The following is a 19,812-nucleotide window of genomic DNA, read 5'->3' on the forward strand; positions in this document are numbered from 1 at the left end:
ATGGGGTTTGAATTCACTGAGAGCAAGACCTGAGCTGAGATCAAGAGTCGTATGCTCAACTGACTGAGCCACCCAGGTGCCCCTATTTATGTTTAAAGTAATTATTGATATGTAAGAATTTTCTATTGCCATTTTATTAATTGTTTCCTGGTTGTTTTCTAAATCTAGTATTTCTTTTTTCTTATCTTACTGTTTTTTTTTCCTATGCTTTCATGTCTTTTGATATCAAAGCAGGCTTTGACTCTTTTATTGTGTTTTTTGTTGTTGTCTAATCATTACATTTTCCCTTGTAGTTACCAGAGGCCTACATAAAATATCTTAAACTTCTAAAACTCTACTTTAAACTGATAAAGTCAGAGATTCATATACTTTACACTTTTACTTCTCTCCCTCACATTTTGGGTTATTGCTGTTAAATTTTACATGATTTTTATATTGTGCAACTAATTAATTTTTGTATTTACAGTTATTTTTGTTACATTTTAAAAGCTTTTAAACTAGGATTGGGAGTTATTTGCAATTACCATATTGCAGAACCTAACTATAACTATATATTTATCATTACCAGTGAGATTTATGGTACCTTTTGATGTTAATTAATTTTCTTTTACTTCCACTCAAAGAATTCCCTTTAGTTTTTCTTATAAGGCCTATCTGGAGGTAATGAACTCTCTCATATTTTTGTTTGTTCAGGAGAATCTTTATCCATCTTTGTTTCTGAAGGATAGCTTCACTAGGTATAGAATTCTTACTTGACACTTATTTTCTTTCAATATTTTGAATACATTATCCCTTTATCTCCTGGCCTGAAAAGTTGCTGTTGTGAAATCTTCCAAAAGTCATATTTACGTGTACAAGAACAAAACCATACCCATCTTACACCACTTACAAAAATTAACACAAAATGGAATAAAGACTTAAATGACCTGAAACCATGAAACTCCTAGAAGAAAACATAGCAACAAAAATCCCTGATGGAGTGCCTGGGTGGCTCCGTCAGTTAAGCAACTGACCCTTGATTTCAGCTCAGGTCATGATCTTAGGGTTGTGAGATAGAGCCCCACATTCAGCTCCATGATGAGCAGGGAGTCTGTTTTTCTTTCACTCTCCTTCTCAATAAATTAAATAAATAAATAAATAAATAAATAAATAAATAAATCTTAAAAAACAAAACAAAACAAAACAAAAACATCTCCTTGAGATGGGTCTTGGTAATGTTTTTTTTGGGTATGATATCTAAAGCATAAGCAACAAAATAAAAAACAAGTGGGACTACATGAAACTAAAAAGCTTCTACACAGCAAAGAAATGATCAACAAAGTAAAAAGACAACCTATGGAATGAGAAAAAATTGCATACTATATAATGGATTGATATCCAAAACATTAAAGAACCCATACAACTCAACATCAAAAAAGGAAAAAAAAAATTAAAACTGGGCATGGAACCTGAACAGACATTTCTTCAAAGAAGATATACAGGGGGATCCCTGGGTGGCTCAGTGGTTTAGCACCTGCCTTTGGCCCAGAGCGTGATCCTGGAGTCCTGGGATCAAGTCCCACATCAGGCTCCCTGCATGGAGCCTGCTTCTCCTCGGCCTGTGTCTCTGCCTCTCTCTCTCTCTCTCTCTCTCTCTCTCTCTCTCTCTGTGTGTGTGTCTCTCATGAATAAATAAATAAAATCTTTTAAAAATAATAATAAATAAAATTTTAAAAAAGCAAAGAAGATATACAGATGGCCAACAGGTACAGGAAAAGATGCTCATCATAACTAGTCATTAGGGAAATGCAAATTAAAACCACAATGGGATATCACCTTATGCCTGTTAGATGGTTATCATCAAAAAGACAAGAGATTACAAATACTGGCATGGATATAAAGAAAATGGAAACCTGTGCACTGTTGATGAGATTGTAAATTAGCACAGCCACTATGGAAAACAGTTTGGAGGATCCTCAAAAAATTAAAAATAGAACTATCACATGAACAAACAATTCTGCTTCTGGGACTATATCCAAAGGTAATGAAAATACTTACCCATAAAGATATCTATAGCCCCATGTTCATAGCAGCATCATTTACAATAACCAAGACACAGAAAAAGTCTGTGTCCATTGATGAATATATGGATAAAGAAATTGTGATTGATATATATATATATATATATATATATATATATCACATATATAGGTATATATAGATGTATCACATATAATATCCCTATATATAGTGATATATAGATATATTGTGATATGCATGAATATTATGAATATATTGAATATATATGAATATGAGTATATTGAACATATTATATATATGAATGTTATGAAACATATATATATGAATAATATGAATATTATTCAGCCATAAAAAAAGGAAATCCTACCATTTGTGATGACACAGATGGATCCGGAAGGCATTATGCAAAGTGAAATAAGTCAGACAGAGGAGACAAATGCAGTATGATCTCACTTACATATGGAATCTTAAAAAAAGAAAAGAAATACAAAAGAAATCCAAACTCATAGAAAAAAAGATCAGATTTGTGATTACCAAAAGCAGGGCATAGGGGAAGGTGATCAAAAGATACAAACTTCTAGTTATAAGATAAATAAGCACTAGAAATGTAATGTACAACATGATGACTATTACTGACACTGATGCGTGATACATTGGCAAGTTGTTAAGAGAGTAAGTCCTAAAAGTTCTCATTACAGGTGAAGTGGTTTTTTTTTCCTTTTTTATTTTCTTCTTTCTTTTTATTTTATCTATATGAGAAGAAGGATGTTAGCTGAACCTATAACGGTAATCGTTTCATGATATATATAAATCAAACCATTATACTATGTGCCTTAAGCTTATACAGTGATATATGTCAATTATTTCTCGGTAAAGCTGAAAAAAAGGTAATAAAAAATTAAGTGATTTGCAACATTCCAGAAGGTTGTCTGGGCCATTTAGATTTAGGCATAAAGTATTACATGTAACATCTATATAACGATCTTATTTAAAAATACCTATATTGTATTTATACATACATCATATCATATATGTATGATATTATGATTTATAATAAGAAACGTGTACTTGGTCTTTGTCCCCATTTCTGGCATAGAACTAAAACCATGGAATTTCTTAAGTGGTGAGAGCGATTAAGATCTTTTGTTATATGAATGAGGTGACTTTTGGTGCACCAAAGAATCTTGCCTGATTTTTAGGAGAACCAACCATGTAATTGGGACTTCCAGACCCATTCTCCCCCACCTCTGCCAGGGTAAAGGAGCTTGAAATTGAGTTCAATAGCCAATGGTGAGTGATTAAATCAGTCAGGCTTATATAATAGAACTTCAGAAAAACACACAAAGGGCAGGGTTCAGAGTTTCCAGAGCAGTGAACACATGGAAAGTGATGCTCTTGGAGAGGACATGGAAGCTCCACACCCTTTCTTCATATCCTGCCCTAAGCATCTCTTCCATTTGGCTATTCCTGAGTTATATCCTTTTATAATAAACTGGAAGTCTAGTAAGCAAAATGCTTCTGAGTTCTGTGAGGCTCTCTAGCAAATTAATACAACCTGAGGAAGAGGTCTTGGGAAACTTTGATTTATAGCCAGCCAGTAAGTCAAAAGTATAGGTATCTGCCCAGGCTTGTGATGGATTGTCATCTTGAGTTGGAGGGAGTTGTTGGAACCTCCACTCTGACCAGTTTGTCAGAAGCACAGATAATAGCTTAGGTTTGTGGTTGGTGTCTCAAGGAAGTTGGGAGTGTAGTCTTGTGCAACTAAGCCCTTACCCTGCAGGATCTAAAGCTATCTGATGTCAGAATTGAGTTGAATTCTAAGACACCCAACTGGAATACAAGAATAGCTTGTTGGTGTGGGGAACTTCTGCACACATTGGAATTGGCACCAAACCATAAGAACATGCTACATAACTATAAAAATTATTCTTGACAACATTTCTTAGGGATTTACCATAGCCATGTTTATATATCTTACCCATATTTTTAACCAATTATGCTATATTCTATACTTTAAATGGATAGATAAAAATTTATTTAGTGATTTCCCTAAAAAAGCTTTTTAGTTGTTTTCAAGCTTCACTCCTACAAACAATGCTACACTAAGCATCTATAAGCATATATCCTTTCCCTTATGGAGAATTCCTCTAGGAAGGATACTTAATTATGGAGCGTATTTACATAGGTATTGACAAGTCACCTTCTAAAAATGCTATCCCAATTTACACACACATCAACAATTTTAGGAAATGGCTCATTTCCTTTCATCCTCACCAACAAAGGATATTGTCTGCGCACTTAATATTTTACCCACTTACAGTTTTAAAAAATGGTCTCTGATTATTGCTTGTTAGAAATAATAGCAAAAAAGAAAAATTGTTGTAATAAAAGATTAATTCAGAAAGTCCAAAAGCTTTAGTTTTTCCTCAGGAGTTGCCAAGAGAGAGAGAAAAATTATCCAAAAAAAAAAAAAAAAAAAAGAGGGAAAAATTTGAAAGAAATAACTGAGGGTATTTTCTCAAAAGGAATGGCATTCTAGATTGAGATGGCCCACTGAACCCACAACACAGGAAATTTTTATAATAATAAAGTTAAAAAGAAGATCCTAAAGAGGGCATTATACAAAACCAACCAATCACCAGCACCACTAAAAACAAAACCAGTAACCAGAATGCCATAACCAGAGTGATCTTTATAAAAAATTTAATCAGATTATTTCCTTTCCCAGTTGAAGTTTCGTTGCTTTATTAATTGTTGCTCCCTACTGCATATTGGTGAAGGAATAAAATATAAATTCTTTTGTATCCTTTTGCAGAATCCAGGTTCTGATTATTGCTCTAACCCCTGCTAATGTCCCCTCCTCAGATTTTATATGCCATCATTTCCAGAAAACCCAAGGCCTTTTATATTTCTCTCTCTCTCTCTGTCTCTCTCTCTGCCTTAGAAGTAAATGTCTCCTTTCTCTGCAAAAGAGAGGATGCTCCCAGGCATTCATGGGCACTCCATCCCAACATATGGCTTGCAGGCCCCTGCTTTATTAACATATTATGCTAAAAGTGTTTGTTTTCACGTATGTCTTCCTTACTAAACTCTAAGAGACTTGAGAGCAATGACGATGGATTTTCTTCTTTGTATTTCTCTTATTTCTATGCTAGCACATAGAGAATTTGCAGTCAAGATTGGTCAAATGAAAGAACCCGAACAAGGCCCTTCATGATGAACAACATTATAAACCACCAAATACAACTACAAAGTAATGAGTGGAAGATGGAATTGAAATAAAAAGTACTTGAATTCTCAGAGCCTAGTAAGATAGTGGTAAGAGAAATAATAAATATAGCACTACCTTACTGGGGATTAATAATGTCCCAGGCCCAGGCTGTTTTTATCTCATTGACAGATGAGGAAACTGACGCACAGATAGGCTAGGTAAATTGCTCAAGGTAACACAGCTAATAGCTGGCAATGCTCAATAAATGTGTTTGGTTGGTTACCAAGGATTGCTTTTTTATTTCAATGCTCATAGAAAGTGCCAGGAATCTCACTCGATCTTGTACAGGATAAAATGCACTGGATTCTGAAGCATAAGTATTATCTTGCATTTAGTCAACTTTCACATTTATATATCCAAATATTCAGAACTATTCCCCAGCATACTCCTTAAAGAATCTAAAGCTACCATTCACTGGAGCCTGCTTCTTCCCTTTCTTTTTCAAAAATATATAGCTTTAAACTGGGCAACTAATCTAATTCCTGAAGGGTTCCTGATATCAGCACAAACTAGGTTAATTCTTTTCTAAATACTACAAATAGAAAAGAACAGGGAGCAGGATGTATGCAGAGTCTCATATACACCTACAGAAAATAAAAAGCTCCAAGACAAGGGTTCGTCCTATTGAGCATGTCAAAATTTCTAATTCCACATGCTTCCAGATCCTAGAAACTCATTGTAAGTTCAAGGTGCTCAGAATGATGCAAAACTGGGCACTGTGTAACTATCTGCTTGCTTATGTGTTATCTATCTGACCTAATCTGTTTTAAACAGACAAATTTTGAACCTGCAAGTAAATAAGTTTCATTTTAATTACTAAACAAATGTTTTACTTGCCTTTGGTTAGGTATGCCATTATTTATGCCCTAATTAGTGTCAGAGCAATTTTGTGTCTGTATATGTAATAATATGTCTACTGCCTCCAGCGTTTCCTCTGCATTATATGTCTTAAGAACATAAGTCATTATTTATAAACCCACAAAGAAAGTGTTAAGCAACAAAGCTAACCATTGTCAACTACTCTCATGTTCGTACCAACTCAAAGACATCTCATTCCTTGGAAAAAAATCAATGGAAGTTATTCACATATGTTAAAGAATCATCTCAAAAAAATACTTTTTCTATAAATAAATACATTTTGTATAAGTAAGCCAAATGTACATAATGTAATTTAGATACACTTGGCATCCTAGAAACACTTGGGAGAGTATTCACGAAATCACTCACTAAATGCTATAATACTCTGTCACTGTATCATAATATTTTATATGCAAAATATGCCCTTCCCAGAGTGGGCCTAAAAACACTCATTTCTGAGCCGTTTATCTGGAATATAAATGTGTTAATGCACTATGGGGTAAAACACTTGAGTGCCTAAGGATTTTCACTAGGTCCCAGAAATTCATTAAAGGATAAATCTATCATTCCTTTTAATGACATATTCAAAATAGTTAGCATCTAAATATTAAAGTGCTCATAAAATTTCTTTTTCAAATCCTCATTCCATGACGTTATCCTTTATGCAGTTGGAAATAAACTGGGGTATTATCTTTCACATGCAAGGGAAACAAGACAAGACTGGCCAAGAGAGAGAAAGATGGCCTTAGTCAAGCTTGTGAGACCACTTTAAGCTTTGCCATTTTACAATTCTATAAACGGACAGTGCTTATCTTCCTAAGAAGATAACAAATGTTAACTGCCTCAAAAATCAATCTAATTCACCAAGTAGACATTATAAACACTGCACAAGTTATGTCATGGCTAATAACAATGTTCTTGTACCCACGGAAAATTCACATGGTGTGCAATGATGTAGTGAATTTGAAAAAATCTAGAGAACTCATTTACACAGTCTCATTGCATAATTCTGAGCTTCGTTGACATGGCCACTCCACCCTGGTTGGACTTGTCCTATGCTTTCAAGAGATAGACAGCGACAAACCACAAATAGGACAGAAAGAAAAATAAAACTGCATAATCACTTTAGAAGTTTTGTGGTCAAAAAACAGAGCTCAAAATAATGTAAGGGTTAAAGTGAATAAAATGGAGGGAAAAAAAAAAAAAAACAACCCTGAATAAGATGATTAACATGCAAACTAAAGGGTTAGGATTGAGTCTCCTAAAGCCATGACAAAACTAAAAAGAAAAAAAAAAGGAAAAAGAAACAATTTTTTTTAAAAAAAAAGCTCAGTATCACAATTCCTGGTTATTGAACAAATTAAGATAATACAAATACCTTGTCATTAAATAGTTTTAGAACCAAGGTATAAGTACTGTAAACAAAATAATTTAAAATCCAACACTCCTTTAAATGATCAGAAGAATTTAAAATGTTTGAAATAAGCTAATCATAAAACTGGAAACAAAAAACAACCCCCTTCCTTATCCACATTGGTATTTTTAAATGCACAAATAGTCACATCAGAGATGCTCTTGTTAGAAAAGTTTATCATTAGGTTTAGAAGAAAAAGTCAATGATCGTAGCTCTGTTTACTCTAATTATTTCTTTTGTGCAAAATAAGGTCATTTTCCCACTAAATCATTAACACGGTAACAAAAGTAAAGCAGTTTAGCGATTAGAAATGTTTGCTTACAGCACAGTCTGTCTACCTGTGTAATCCCTTCTCCTTGCTTTTTAAGGCAAAAATGATTAAATCTCTGGGCTGAAGAGTTTGCCAAAATAAAAACTTAAATGATAACCATTTACAAAATGAAAAAAAATCTACTGAAATCTTACAGCACCTTCTTCACTTAATAAAACTGTCTAGTAAATATAGCTCATCGACTTTTATTAGGGCAATGCCTTTTTTAAAACATCACTTTTTCTCCTTTTTTATTGAAATATAGTTGACGTGCAGTGTTATATTAGTTCCACTACAACTCTATTTCTAATAAATAATAATAATAAGGAAAAACCCTTGGAATCTCCGGCAGTGAAGTAAGAAGGTACCATACAGACATTTTACATGTCATCTTGAAACTAAAATTATGTGGCAAGTTTGGGTCTAAAACACTCCTATTAGAAATCGAAAGATACTTCCGATAAAAACCGATTGGCTATAACCAACACAAGCCATTATGCACTAGCTATGAACAACACCATCCACCCAAAAAAGTAAAACAAATGTTGATTGGTTCCCATTTTCTCTCTCTCTCTCTCTCTCTCTCTCTCTCTCTCTCTCTCTCTCTCTCTCTCTCTCGTAATTAGCACAGTAAATCCTCCAAAGTTCAGATATCAACTGACTACAATAGCTCAAGGGGAAATACCTGGGTACTCCCCCAATATGAGACCTCACTGTTAGAAGCTTAAATTATACGTATAGTAAATATCAGTTCAAATAAAGACAGACTCTAAGTCAGTGTTATCATACGTAGGCTCCTATCCAGAAATAATTACACCCAGCCTTGTGCAGCAGGCACGCCCTGGAAGCCTGCATATGTTGGCTTCTCTGCAGCCTGACAGCAGGCAGTTTCAAAGTGCATGGGGAGTGGAGAGCTCACGTTAATGAGATTCTCCTTCTGCATCCCTCTACCTCACAGGCTGCATCTTCTAGCACAGGAAAAGCACTCTCTCACTGAGACAGAGAAAGCAGGAGATTCTTATGAGCCTTGAGTTCATTTAATTTTTCTTTTTTCCTTTTTGCCATTAATGTTTTTAGATCCATTTATATTTCTCATTGACACTGGAAGAAATCTTTTCCTTTGCTTGGCTTCTAGAGGAGGATGCTATGTAAAATCCTTTCCCTCACTTCCAGGCTTATTATAATTTCAAGTGGCCACTTCATTCCATTCGTTCTTTTCCCTTCCAAGCTGAGCCAAGTTTCAGAGGGGCATGCCAGAAAAAAATACTAATAAAAGACAAATAGGAACACTTCTTAGTTCTTTTATCAATTTGATACTGGGCTGAGTTCCATCAACATCACTTCCATTATGAGAACAATGCCAGGAGAAGAATATTTTATTAAAAGAAAACATTAAGATCCTCCTATTACACTGACCAAGGTAAGATTACCTTACTATAGAATATATGGTCGAGAGCAGCTCTCATGCTAAGAAGACCTATGAAAGTAGGAGTGGTCCTATTTTTAGGACAGCTTCATTTAAGATTCGCTCTGACCTTTATTTGAATGTGTCATATTTAATTTAAACTCCATATAAAGTTCTTCACATTCTAAACTGAAGTAAACTACTGCTTTTTCTTCCTTTCCCTCCCCCTCATCTCAAAGTTTTCCTGCAGTGAAAAAGCAGTCTTTTTTTCTTTTGCATTAATAAGAGCCATATAGTTTACTAATCCCCCCAAATTGCTTCCATTATTTTACAAATAGCATCACTGCAAATTATTTTCCTGATAATCTACCAAATTCCTCTTTACTTCTTTTCTTCCCCTTACCTCAAAGTTATTGCCATCTTGGACCAATCTAAACAATTCATCTTCTACCTTGGTATTTACACTCTTCAAATAATCATACATGGTTTTCTTGTCTCTCCTCCCCTCTACTGCTTGTCTTGTGTGGGTAAGCAATATATAATTGGTCCTTTTAATCTTTCCTCATAAGTCAATTGCTCCAGCCCCTTAATCATTTTTGTTGTGGTTCTCTGAAATCTGTCCAATTTGTCAACATCCCTCTGGTGCTGGGAAGTTCAGGACTGCATGCAGGATTCCGGCACTGCCTTGTCAATGCTTTCTGCAGAAAAGGATTAGCATCTCTCTTGTTCTGATGGTGAGAAGTCCCTGGGCATGCAGCTTAAAAAGCATATAAGCTTTTCTGCTCTGATTTTACATGGAATACTGCGACCTAATTTTTTATCTAGCCTTCACTCCAAGCATTAGCATTTTACAAATATTTCTCTTGCACTCATATTCCGTATTTCACATCTGTAATGCTGAGACATGTATTGGATATATTTGCTTTCATCTTTTTCAGCTTAGAAGCGCTTTATTTTCACCCTGTATGCCTGACCTCTCTTTGTGCCACTGTATTTTTCCAGTCTCACCAAGTTCTCCATTCACGACCATTTGTGAGAGTGATTAATACAATGTTTGCCATCATAAGGATTGTTAGTAACAAGGTTAAATAAAAACCTTATAACAGCACCCCCATCGAATCACACAACACCAGTCAGCTTATTGTTAGATAACAGTTTGTTTTATTTACGGTCTTTCCATTTTCAGCACATGTGACACTGTTCTTGTTAATCTGAATAAGATTTCAAATAAGATTTTGCAAAACTGGATCACAGGTTTCATGTTCCTTTTAGTCACCAGTTTTGTAATTTGATCAAAGGGTTGTTAAGTTTGACTGCTGTGGTTCAGTCCTCAATTTTGGAAGTTACTGTTATTAGCTGGAGGGAAAAAAAATGATTAGACTATTCACAGTACTGGGAGATTGAATTCTCTAAGTGAAAGCCATAGGAACATAGACTTTTAAAAATAATAAGCGTTCATTGCAAAATCATACACATTTAATAATATGCCTAGGTTTCATGTTTATGGTCCTGTTTCACTAAGTTATCATCTAAATTTATGAATATGTCTACATAATGCAAGTATTTGTATTCTAGTTACAGAAAGGAAAAAAATGCTTATTTACAGCTTCCTGTTTATAGTACCTTGCCTATTCTCTATCATCCATTGCTGCTTGCAATCTAATGAATGATGCATTTCTCACCCACACCAACTTTCCTATAATCATCAAATTCCATAACTATTTTATATTATTCTACATTGGAATGCTTATTTTGAATACATGTTAAGGGAAATTAACTCAAGAAAAGACAAGCACTTGATTTTCTTTCTCTTGCTTTCCAGTTAAGTACATACAAGAAATGTAATGAATGAATCAACAGTACATATTTTGATGAAAGCAATGTTCAGCATACAAAACACTGCACATTCAAGAAAAGCCTCACATTTTTTCCTAACTCATAACTTGGGAAATGAGATTCACAAGCTTGTTAGCATCAGACTATAATCATTCACATTGCTCTACAAAGTAAAATAATATATTTTTTAAAAACCAGCATCGCACCTTCGATGTTAGACTTTTCTGTTGTTTTGTAGTTTATGAATGAAATTTCGCTCGGGAAGATCCTCAAAGGGATGTAAAAGTCCTAAGGCTCTGTTAGTCAAGAAGAGAAACTGGGAAGATACGAGTCAAGAGTCTGTGCAGGTTGGTGACACCATGTAAATTGCAAGATGCAACATTCAATACATCTGCTGGCGGAAAGTAAACTTGCGGTATTCTTACAAGCCCCAGGCCACATTTGCTGTGTGTGTCATGGAGGTGAAGTGTGAGTCCCCAGGGAAAGGGTACAAAGGAAAAGTGCACAGAAAACTTCCACTCCAGAGGAAAAGCAGTCCTGACACCCCAGACAGAGAAAATTGCCCCTTTGTCCTTCCACCTGGAGGTAGAGTGCCGTCCTGGCATGTGACAACAGGTGGAGATTAAGAACAGGAGAAATATCTAGGACAAAAAAATGTCAAAGCCTTAGAGTCAGTTACAGTCTTAAAGAAAATAACATTTAAAGGGAAGCCACATTATTAGCAACATCAGTTTTAAAGAGGGGAAAGGCAATGAGTAACTGATTCTGAATGCTAAGACTCGCAGCTAAATCCATCCTTATAATCTGAGCAGACACTAGGATAGACTTGGTGTAGCACCATGTTTATCACGCAAGGCAAAAAAGAGGCGGCAAAACTTGTTGTATTTTCCAAAACTCAAACCACAAACAGTATTTCTTTTAGTAACGTGCTACTCCTAGGTTTGAAAAATGCCTCACCAGAGATTAGCTGAACCTTGTGTACTCACTTACCCAGTTCTACCTGGAGAAATAACATAGAATATGGTACAAAGGGAAGACAACCACTCTGCCAAATCCGTGTTTTAGTCAGAGAAGGCTGCTGAATCTCTGATGTAGGTATGTGTTTCCTTATAATATACTTTCGTCGGGGCCACCTGGATTTCTCAGTGTAAGTGGCAATTCCCTCCTAGGGACCCTCCCAGAAATAAATGAATAGAGGACAATTCCAAATACTACTTAGACTGGTTTCAAAACCTCTATTCATCACACCAGATTTTGGTACACAAATTCCTTGGCTTCTGAGCACGTAATCATTCCACAGAATTGCTTTTCCTTACTTGTTAATCCAGGACTATAGCAAATGTAAGGTATCTCACGTGTATCAAATACATGTTTTCTTTAAAAAGTAAAAATCAGAGGTGCCTGGGTGGGTGGCTCAGCCGGTTGAACGTCTGCCTTTGGCTCAGGTCATGACCCCAGGGTTCTGGGATCCAGCCCCACATCCAGCCCTGCATGAGGCTCTCCGCTCAGCGGGGGGCCTGCTTCTCCCCCTCCCTTTCCCTCTGTCTCTGCCTGTCTGTCTGCTTGTGCTCTCTGTCAAATAAATGAATAAAATCTTTTTAAAAAGAAAAGAAATAATAAAAAGTAAAAAATCAGATTATCTCTTCCACACACAGCCCTCTTTTTATGGCCATAACATGAAAAGCAGTAATAGCCTAATTCATTAAAACGTCATTTACATAAATAACAACGAATCATTTATCCAAAAAGCAGATTTATAGATCCCAAATATAAACACCAAAAGCTGCATTTTAGTAACAAAACATGCACTATTGGGGAAAAAAATGCAAGACAGACAGAGCAGTACACCATACATAAAATGTCAAACATGTCAAAACACTCATGAATACCAACATCTCCCACCACACCACGACCAATTTTAAAGGTTATTTAGGGCTAACACATCTGCAAGTGCAGATTTTACAGCAGCAGACTTTTTTCTCCGATATATGAAAAATAAGTCACTAATGTGTCAAATGTTTTTGATGTCGTTTCCATACATGTGGCCCATGCACATCCTGCCCACCGCCGCTGAGAGCAGGGCAATTACACACAACACAGATTCTTAGCATCGAATGGATTCATTATGGATTTCTGGAAGCTTGGTTTCAGCTGTATCAATTCAGTATGCAGGGAGGATAATTAAGCAAAAGATCAAGAAAACAAATGTAGCTATCTTCATTCCCCAAAATAAAAACCCCTCTTAGGGTCTCCATAATTCAACTTTTCAGAACTTCATCTCAAAAAGGCGCTTTCAGAACATGTCACAAGGCTTCCTTGTCCTTAAGTCACTGGTTATGAATTATTTCCGGATAGCTGCAGACAAGTCAGTTTTATAAAACAAGAAGCATAACGCATGCAGAACATACTTATCCTATTCCCGGCCCTCAGATAAGCGAGGCTTAAATTAAATGTCAAAGACGAACAAAATCTATCATATAAGCAAACAGCTGACCTAAATCCACCATAGTTTGTTTGTCAACTGTGTATATTCCAATAAATTTTGTAATATAATAAGACTATCTGTGCAACCCTTTGACCACACCAAGCTAGATGCAGATAGTCTTCTGAAGAAATATTACTCTCTGCTTGACACTCTAAGTAAAATCTACTCTACCATTTGGCAGACTACGAGAGTAGCTTTAAGAAAATGTTAATAACAGTTAAACACCCCGTAGACCACAAATAGAGAAAGAGAAGAAAGAGTAAATGGCTCACGCTCAGCCAGTTTTTACAAAGCGGTGTGCTCAGGGCTGGGACTAAAGTGAACTTACTGATGTGCAGTTTGGTTTTCCTGATAGAAAATGTAGAAGCTGGCTAAAGATCAAATGATTAATGTAAGGAAATGCAAACAGCTTGAGGAGGAAAAACATTTTTACTCTTTACTACCTTTAATATCACTTCCTCGGTGACATAAGCACATGCAGCAATCATTCCCAATCTTTTCTTGGGCAGCAAAGCAAGCAACTCAAAACTCCTTCGTGTACTAACGAGGAAAAGCAATCAAAATGATCCCATCGAAGAGAAGGGAAGACTAGAGCGATATACTATCATCCCTGTGCTCACTACCATTTCACGTCAATGGTCCCCCCTGGAAGTCTGAACACACCTGAAGCAACCTCTTCAACTCGGCAGAATCCCTGTGGAAGAGACCCAGTCCCTCTGGGCCGAAGGCAGTTGGAATTGTGTGTCTCGGTTCTGAGTTCAAATTCCAGCTATCCCATGTACTGACCGGCCAAGATACTCAACAATACCTTTGAGCCTCATCTCCTCATTTGTAAAATGGAAGTAATAATAGGAATGTCATAGGTTGGAGCTGAGAGCATGACGCGAGAGGAGATCCAGCCTTGCCACAGATGGTAGGTAGAATAACTGTGTCGGAGGAACCTCTGAAACCATGCAAGGTTGGCCTCACCTGCCACCTGGCTCGGCCTTTCCTATTGGTCCAACTCTTGGAAGGAAGCCCACATCTCCCTGCTTGAAAATCGTAGCACTCCTTAGGGAAACAAACCTGCTTTCCAATCCCTCCAGCTAGAAAGGAATGACAGGAGAGGCACCTTTCTTGAAAATTGTTTTGCTCTTTTTAATTCCTTTGTGACAAAACTTGAAACTTCTGTGGGGTCCGTGGCTTCCCACACCTAAAGCAGCCACCCTCTCTTTACATAACTCTGTATTATCCCCTCCACATCCAACTTTCATCACAGACACACCCTTGTACCTCCCCCCAGTATCCCTTCTGCACCCTTTTTATTTGATCTCCTTTATCTCCTCATTTTCCTTTAAGCTCATCCACGTTACTGTTGGTGCCCAGAATCCCCTATTTCTAGGGCACTTTGGTCCTCTCCTTCCCATCTCTATTTGCCTACGACTCTGACACTCTGGTTAAATATCTCGAGTCTCCCCCTCCTCTTCCATCTCCTCAGTCCCCACTCAGCTGAGCACCCACGGTCTGGTTCATTATCTTTATCCACCCCATCTTTATTTCCCTCAAAAGCTTCTGCTCCTTTCCATGTGCTGGGCAATAGCATACAAATGGGACAGCCTGGCATGTAACCGGCAGACAACGTGGCGTTGACTCCCCTCCCTTCTGTGAAGCTTCCCCAGTGACCTTCACTGTTCACTCTCTTCCCAGGCTCCAGGTTGCTGAGGGAAAGGAACAGGGGGTGGCTCTACGGGCTTGTTCCTTGGCCCTTACTCATAATGCCCAGCAGGGTTCCAAGCACGTAACAGGCAGGGGGCCGCAGAGGTGTGGAATCCCACTGCGGTGTGAGGGGGCAGTGAGGACTTCGGGGGCAAAAAAAAAAAAAAATACAGGAGAGAGAGGACTGATCAAAACCAGCACCACGTTGCTCAACTCCCCTTATCAGCATCTCAGTACAGGCATGTCCTCCCCTTCACTTCCGGCACATCTGGTCCACCAGCAGAGGCTCCCAAACTTTCCAAGACTCACGCACATAAGTACATTTTATATCGCAGACGAGAGAAGTCTCAGCAAACAAGAGAAGCTCTTCATACTCTGTGCAAAGCACTCATGATTTCTATTGTTATTCTTTTATTTCTTTGGAAGAAAACTCTGATCACAATCCATTATATTGATTTTACAAACCATTTAGTGGGTTGGGACCCGCAGTTTGAAAAACACTGGCCTACTTGCAGCCCCCGAGCAAGAGCCTCCCCTCGCTGTCTACCTCCGCGCCCTTTTAAAAGCCCAGTTCCTTGGGAGACCGTGCACACACACACACACACACACACACACACACACACACACGCAAGCTTCCAGAGGCGGAAAGTCCGGGCCAGTGCAGGCCCCCCGCAGCCCCTCGGGGCGTCACGCGCGCTGCGGCCTGCGCCCACCCTGTCCCGCCCGCGGAAGCTGCTGCGGGCACCCGGGCCCCGTGGCCACCAAGCAGGGGCACGGCCCGGGAAACCCTAGGGTCTCCAGGCCCAAGTGTGGATAGGAATACAAAGACGTAGGGGTGAGAGAGATTAACGAGGGGGAGAAGGAAGGGGGGGTCAGTCTGTCCGAGGGCCCGGTCGGTCCCGGTCGGGCGCCCCGTCCAGGCCGCCGAGCGCGCCCGCAGACCGCGCGGGGCCAGGGCCCGGGGCTCAGGGCCGGCTCCAGCGCCCGGCGGGGAGCGCACACGTGCGGGGCACGCGCGGGGCGCGGCTGTGCGGACGGACTCCGGGCGGCTCTGCCTGCGGTGTGGACGCGCCTCCGCCGCGCGCTTCCGTGCTGCCCCGCGGTGTGGACCGACGCCCCGCCAGCCGCGCGGCCCCCGACGGGCGGGTGCGGGGAGAGCCGGGCGCGCGGCCGCTCGTGCTCGTGCTCCTGCTCCTGCTCGCGCTCCTGCTCGCGCCCCGCCGCACCCGCCGGGTCCCCGGCCCGAGGCGACGCGGCCGCAGCCGCCGGGAAAGCCCGGGGCGGCGGGGGCGGGGGACCTACGGGGACCCCGGCGAGCGCGGCTCCCTCGGCACCGTGTCCGGCCGCCCCAGAGCGCAGGGGCAGCGGCGGCCCCTGCGTCCCCCTCCCCGGGCCTGCCGCGGTCCCGGGCCTCGCCGTCCGCGACGGGGCCTGCGGGGCCAGCGCGGGGCAGTCGGCGGCCGCAGCCTCGCTCCCCGCGGCCCTCCCGCCGCTGCCGGCGCCCCGGGACCCCGCGCCCCCGCCCCCGCCCGCGCCCCCGCCCGCGCCCCCGCCCGCGGCGCCCCGAGCCCGGCCGGACTCGCCCGGAGAACGCGCCGGTTCCCGTGGGAGGAAGGAGCCTGCGGGCCCCGCGGCCGCCCCCGCCGCGCTCGGGAGGGACACGCAGCGGCCTCACTCCCCGGGACGCGGACACGCGGGGTCCCAGGAGGGTTTCTAGAGAAACTTAAAAGTAGGAATGAAAAAGGCGGATGTTTGTGTCTATTTCACTATTAAAAACGAATCACTACAGCACGGTGTGCTGCTTGGCGTTGCCCGCTCGGCCGTGCGGTCGGCGGGCGGGAGCGGCCCGGCCCGAGCCCCGCGCGGGAACCTGCCGGCGGCGCTGCGCCCTCCGTGCGGCCCGGGCCGAGCCGGCCCCAAGCTCCGCGGCCGCGGGGGCGCCCCTTCCCGAGGCTGGACCCGCGCAGGCCTGGGCGGCAGCTGCCCGGACCCCACCCCGGCCTCCGCGTGGGGCCCCGGGCGCGGGGAGTGGGGCGCTGCGAAACCCGGGGCGCGCCCCCGAGCGACGGTTCCTGTTCCCGGGGGGCGGGGGGGGCTCCGGGGGCCTCGGAGGGAGCTGCTCGGCCCCGGCCTCCGCGCGGCCCCGAAACACCACGAAGGAAGTTTTGAAAGCCTCAGTACGCGACGTGCTCCGGGCCGCGCGCGCCCTGCGGGACGCTGTCGGGGGGCGGGGGGCTCCGCCGGCTCGGGCCCGGGAGGCGAGGCCCGGGACACCCGGCGGGAGACCCCGGCCCGCGCGCCCCGCCGCCCCCTCCGCGCTGCGCACCGGGAAGGGAGGCGCGTGCGGGGCTGGGGGGGACCGAAGGGGCCGGGGGCGGGGGCTCGGCCTTGCCGCGGCGGGAGCGCACGGGGAGGTCCGGTCCCTCCCGCGGGCCCGTCCGTGGGCCGCCAGCCCGCACGCCCAGGCCGGGCTCCCGCTGGCGCAGACGCCCCCACAGCGGCGAGCCCCAGGGCCCAAGGCGAAGTGAAATGGAGCCCTCGGGTGACGTCCTTGCGCGGCGAGAGCAGCTTCCCGGCGGGCCTGTCCCGTGAGACGTGAGGGGCGCTCGGGGCGGGGGCGCCAGCTGCCTCGGGCCGCAGCGCCGCACCCGAAGGAACCACGCCGGGGGCGGGGCCGCCGCGGCCGCCGGGCGCTGCCGCCCTCGGGGCTCAGGCGTAGCTCCTTGGGCCCCAGGACGACCCCCGCGGTCGTCCCCGGCGGGGCCCAGCGCCCCCCGCCCAGAGCGCCCACCCGCCCGCCAGGAGCCGCCCCGCAAGGCGCCCGCGCGCCCAGACCCAAAACGGGCCCTTCCGGCGCGGAGCGCGGGGTGCCGGGCTCGGCAGCTGCCCCCGGGGGCGCGGGACCCACGGGGGGAGGACGGGGACCGGGACGGGGACGGGGACGGGGACGGGGACCGGGACGGCGCCTCCCCTGCAGCCCCCGCGTCCTCCTGGGGAAGCCCCGCGCGGCGTCCGGGCTCCGCGGTGCAGCGCGTCGGTGGCCCCGCGGGCTGGGTCCGCAGCTGGGGGGAGGGGGGCCGGGGGGCGCGGGATCGCGGCGGGGTGACCCGCACCCGCGAAGCCCGGGAGGCGCCGGCTCCGGGCCCTTGGAGACCCCCGCCGAGCGTGCGGGAGCCGGTGCCCTGCGCCCCCCGCCCCCCCCCCCCGGACCCGGACGCGGACCGGGACCCGGACCGGGAGGCGCACTACCTAGCGCCACGGCCTCGGGGTGCGCAGCCTCCTCAGGGGGGACCCGCGGGAGAGGCGGTTTCTGGGTTCGACTGTCGGGGACCGAGTGGCTGCCTCGGGGCCTCAGCACCGGGGACCGCCGGGCGCTCCGCAGACACCGGCCTCTCTGAAGACCTTTCTCTCTCGGCTTATTAGCGGGAGGCTTTGGTTGCGCTGGAAGTTGCGAAAAGAAAAGGAAATGGCAAGTCCCATCTTTTCAAGAAAGGCAGGAAATTGGATGCTTCGCTCACTATCTAATCCTTTCTGTGACCACCCGCGTTTGCCCCCGGAGATACCTGCGGAGAAACCCACCTGTTTAAAATGAGCTTCAGTTATCACGGAACCTGCCTTCTCTCTTTTCTCCCCATAAAAACAGGAGGGGGGGGGGGGAGGGAAGCAAAGTAAAAAAGAACAACCTAAGAACTCTTGTGGCAGTTCACCGGCAATTTCTAACTTTGGGTTTAAAAACAATACGTCTCTAAGTTTCAGCGACCCGCTGGCCTCCGTAAGCGGCCAGGGCCGGCGAGGAAGACGGTGCCCACCCTGCGCCCCGCAGGCCCCGCGGGCCTGAAGCTACGCAGGCAGGACCCCGACTGCCCAGGGCCCGGGGCTGAGCCGCGGCCGCAGCACCGCTTGCTCCTTTGCTAAAGGTTGATGCTGCCTGGAATCCTAGAGGCTGTGGATTAACTCACTTGTACTAGACCCAGAATCTGACAAATGAAATATTTTATGATTTACCTGAAAAACTTTAAAAACATGATGCTAAAAGTGTCAAGTGTACCTCATCACTCTCCAGTGAAGGAGGACAACAAAAAGCTGTAAGAAATGCCCCTACTGAGTTCTGCTGTGTGCCAAGACCACTGACCCAAAGCCCAGAGGGCACAAAATGCTTGGCCCTTCTTTCAAGACGCTTTACAACAGCAATAAGTAGAGGAATTGGAAAAATCAGAGATAATGTACAACACGCTTCAAATCCATGTTAACTTCCTGAGTCTTAAAAAGATACTCCCTAAACATTCTGCAAGATAAAAACTTGACAGGACTTCAGAGACTTTGCAAAAGTTCAAAAGCCATCTCTGGTCTCCTGAACCTCTCTTCGGAAAGCTGCACTTAAGAGCAAAGTTAACGAAAGAGTTAAGGTATTCTCAATTGATTCTGATAAAGGCAGGTTGCCACCCTCAAAACTTCTGATGGAGGAAAAATGTACTGGGTTTTCTGGATAATTAGTTCAATTCTCCAGGTTCTTTTGCTA

General features: G+C 43.7%; 1 protein-coding gene and 1 long non-coding RNA gene across 2 annotated transcripts; both read right to left on the reverse strand.

The window, feature by feature from the left end:
- Nucleotides 1-10,441: 10,441 nt before the first annotated feature.
- LOC119867790 lies at nucleotides 10,442-15,330 on the reverse strand. The gene is made up of 3 exons (XR_005384481.1): nucleotides 14,568-15,330; nucleotides 11,320-11,429; nucleotides 10,442-10,633 (listed from the first exon to the last, which is right to left on the reverse strand). It is a non-coding gene; the product is annotated as an uncharacterized LOC119867790 (long non-coding RNA).
- Nucleotides 15,331-15,980: 650 nt separating this feature from the next.
- LOC102151535 (collagen alpha-1(I) chain-like) lies at nucleotides 15,981-19,634 on the reverse strand. Its single transcript, XM_038585082.1, has 4 exons — nucleotides 19,613-19,634; nucleotides 18,543-18,734; nucleotides 17,086-18,176; nucleotides 15,981-16,724 (listed from the first exon to the last, which is right to left on the reverse strand). Exons 1-4 carry the CDS (start codon nucleotides 19,632-19,634, stop codon nucleotides 15,981-15,983), a joined length of 2,049 nt encoding a protein of 682 aa, XP_038441010.1.
- Nucleotides 19,635-19,812: the final 178 nt, after the last annotated feature.

Source organism: Canis lupus, chromosome 36 (genome assembly GCF_011100685.1).
Source record: "Canis lupus familiaris isolate Mischka breed German Shepherd chromosome 36, alternate assembly UU_Cfam_GSD_1.0, whole genome shotgun sequence".
Classification (NCBI taxonomy): domain Eukaryota; kingdom Metazoa; phylum Chordata; class Mammalia; order Carnivora; family Canidae; genus Canis; species Canis lupus.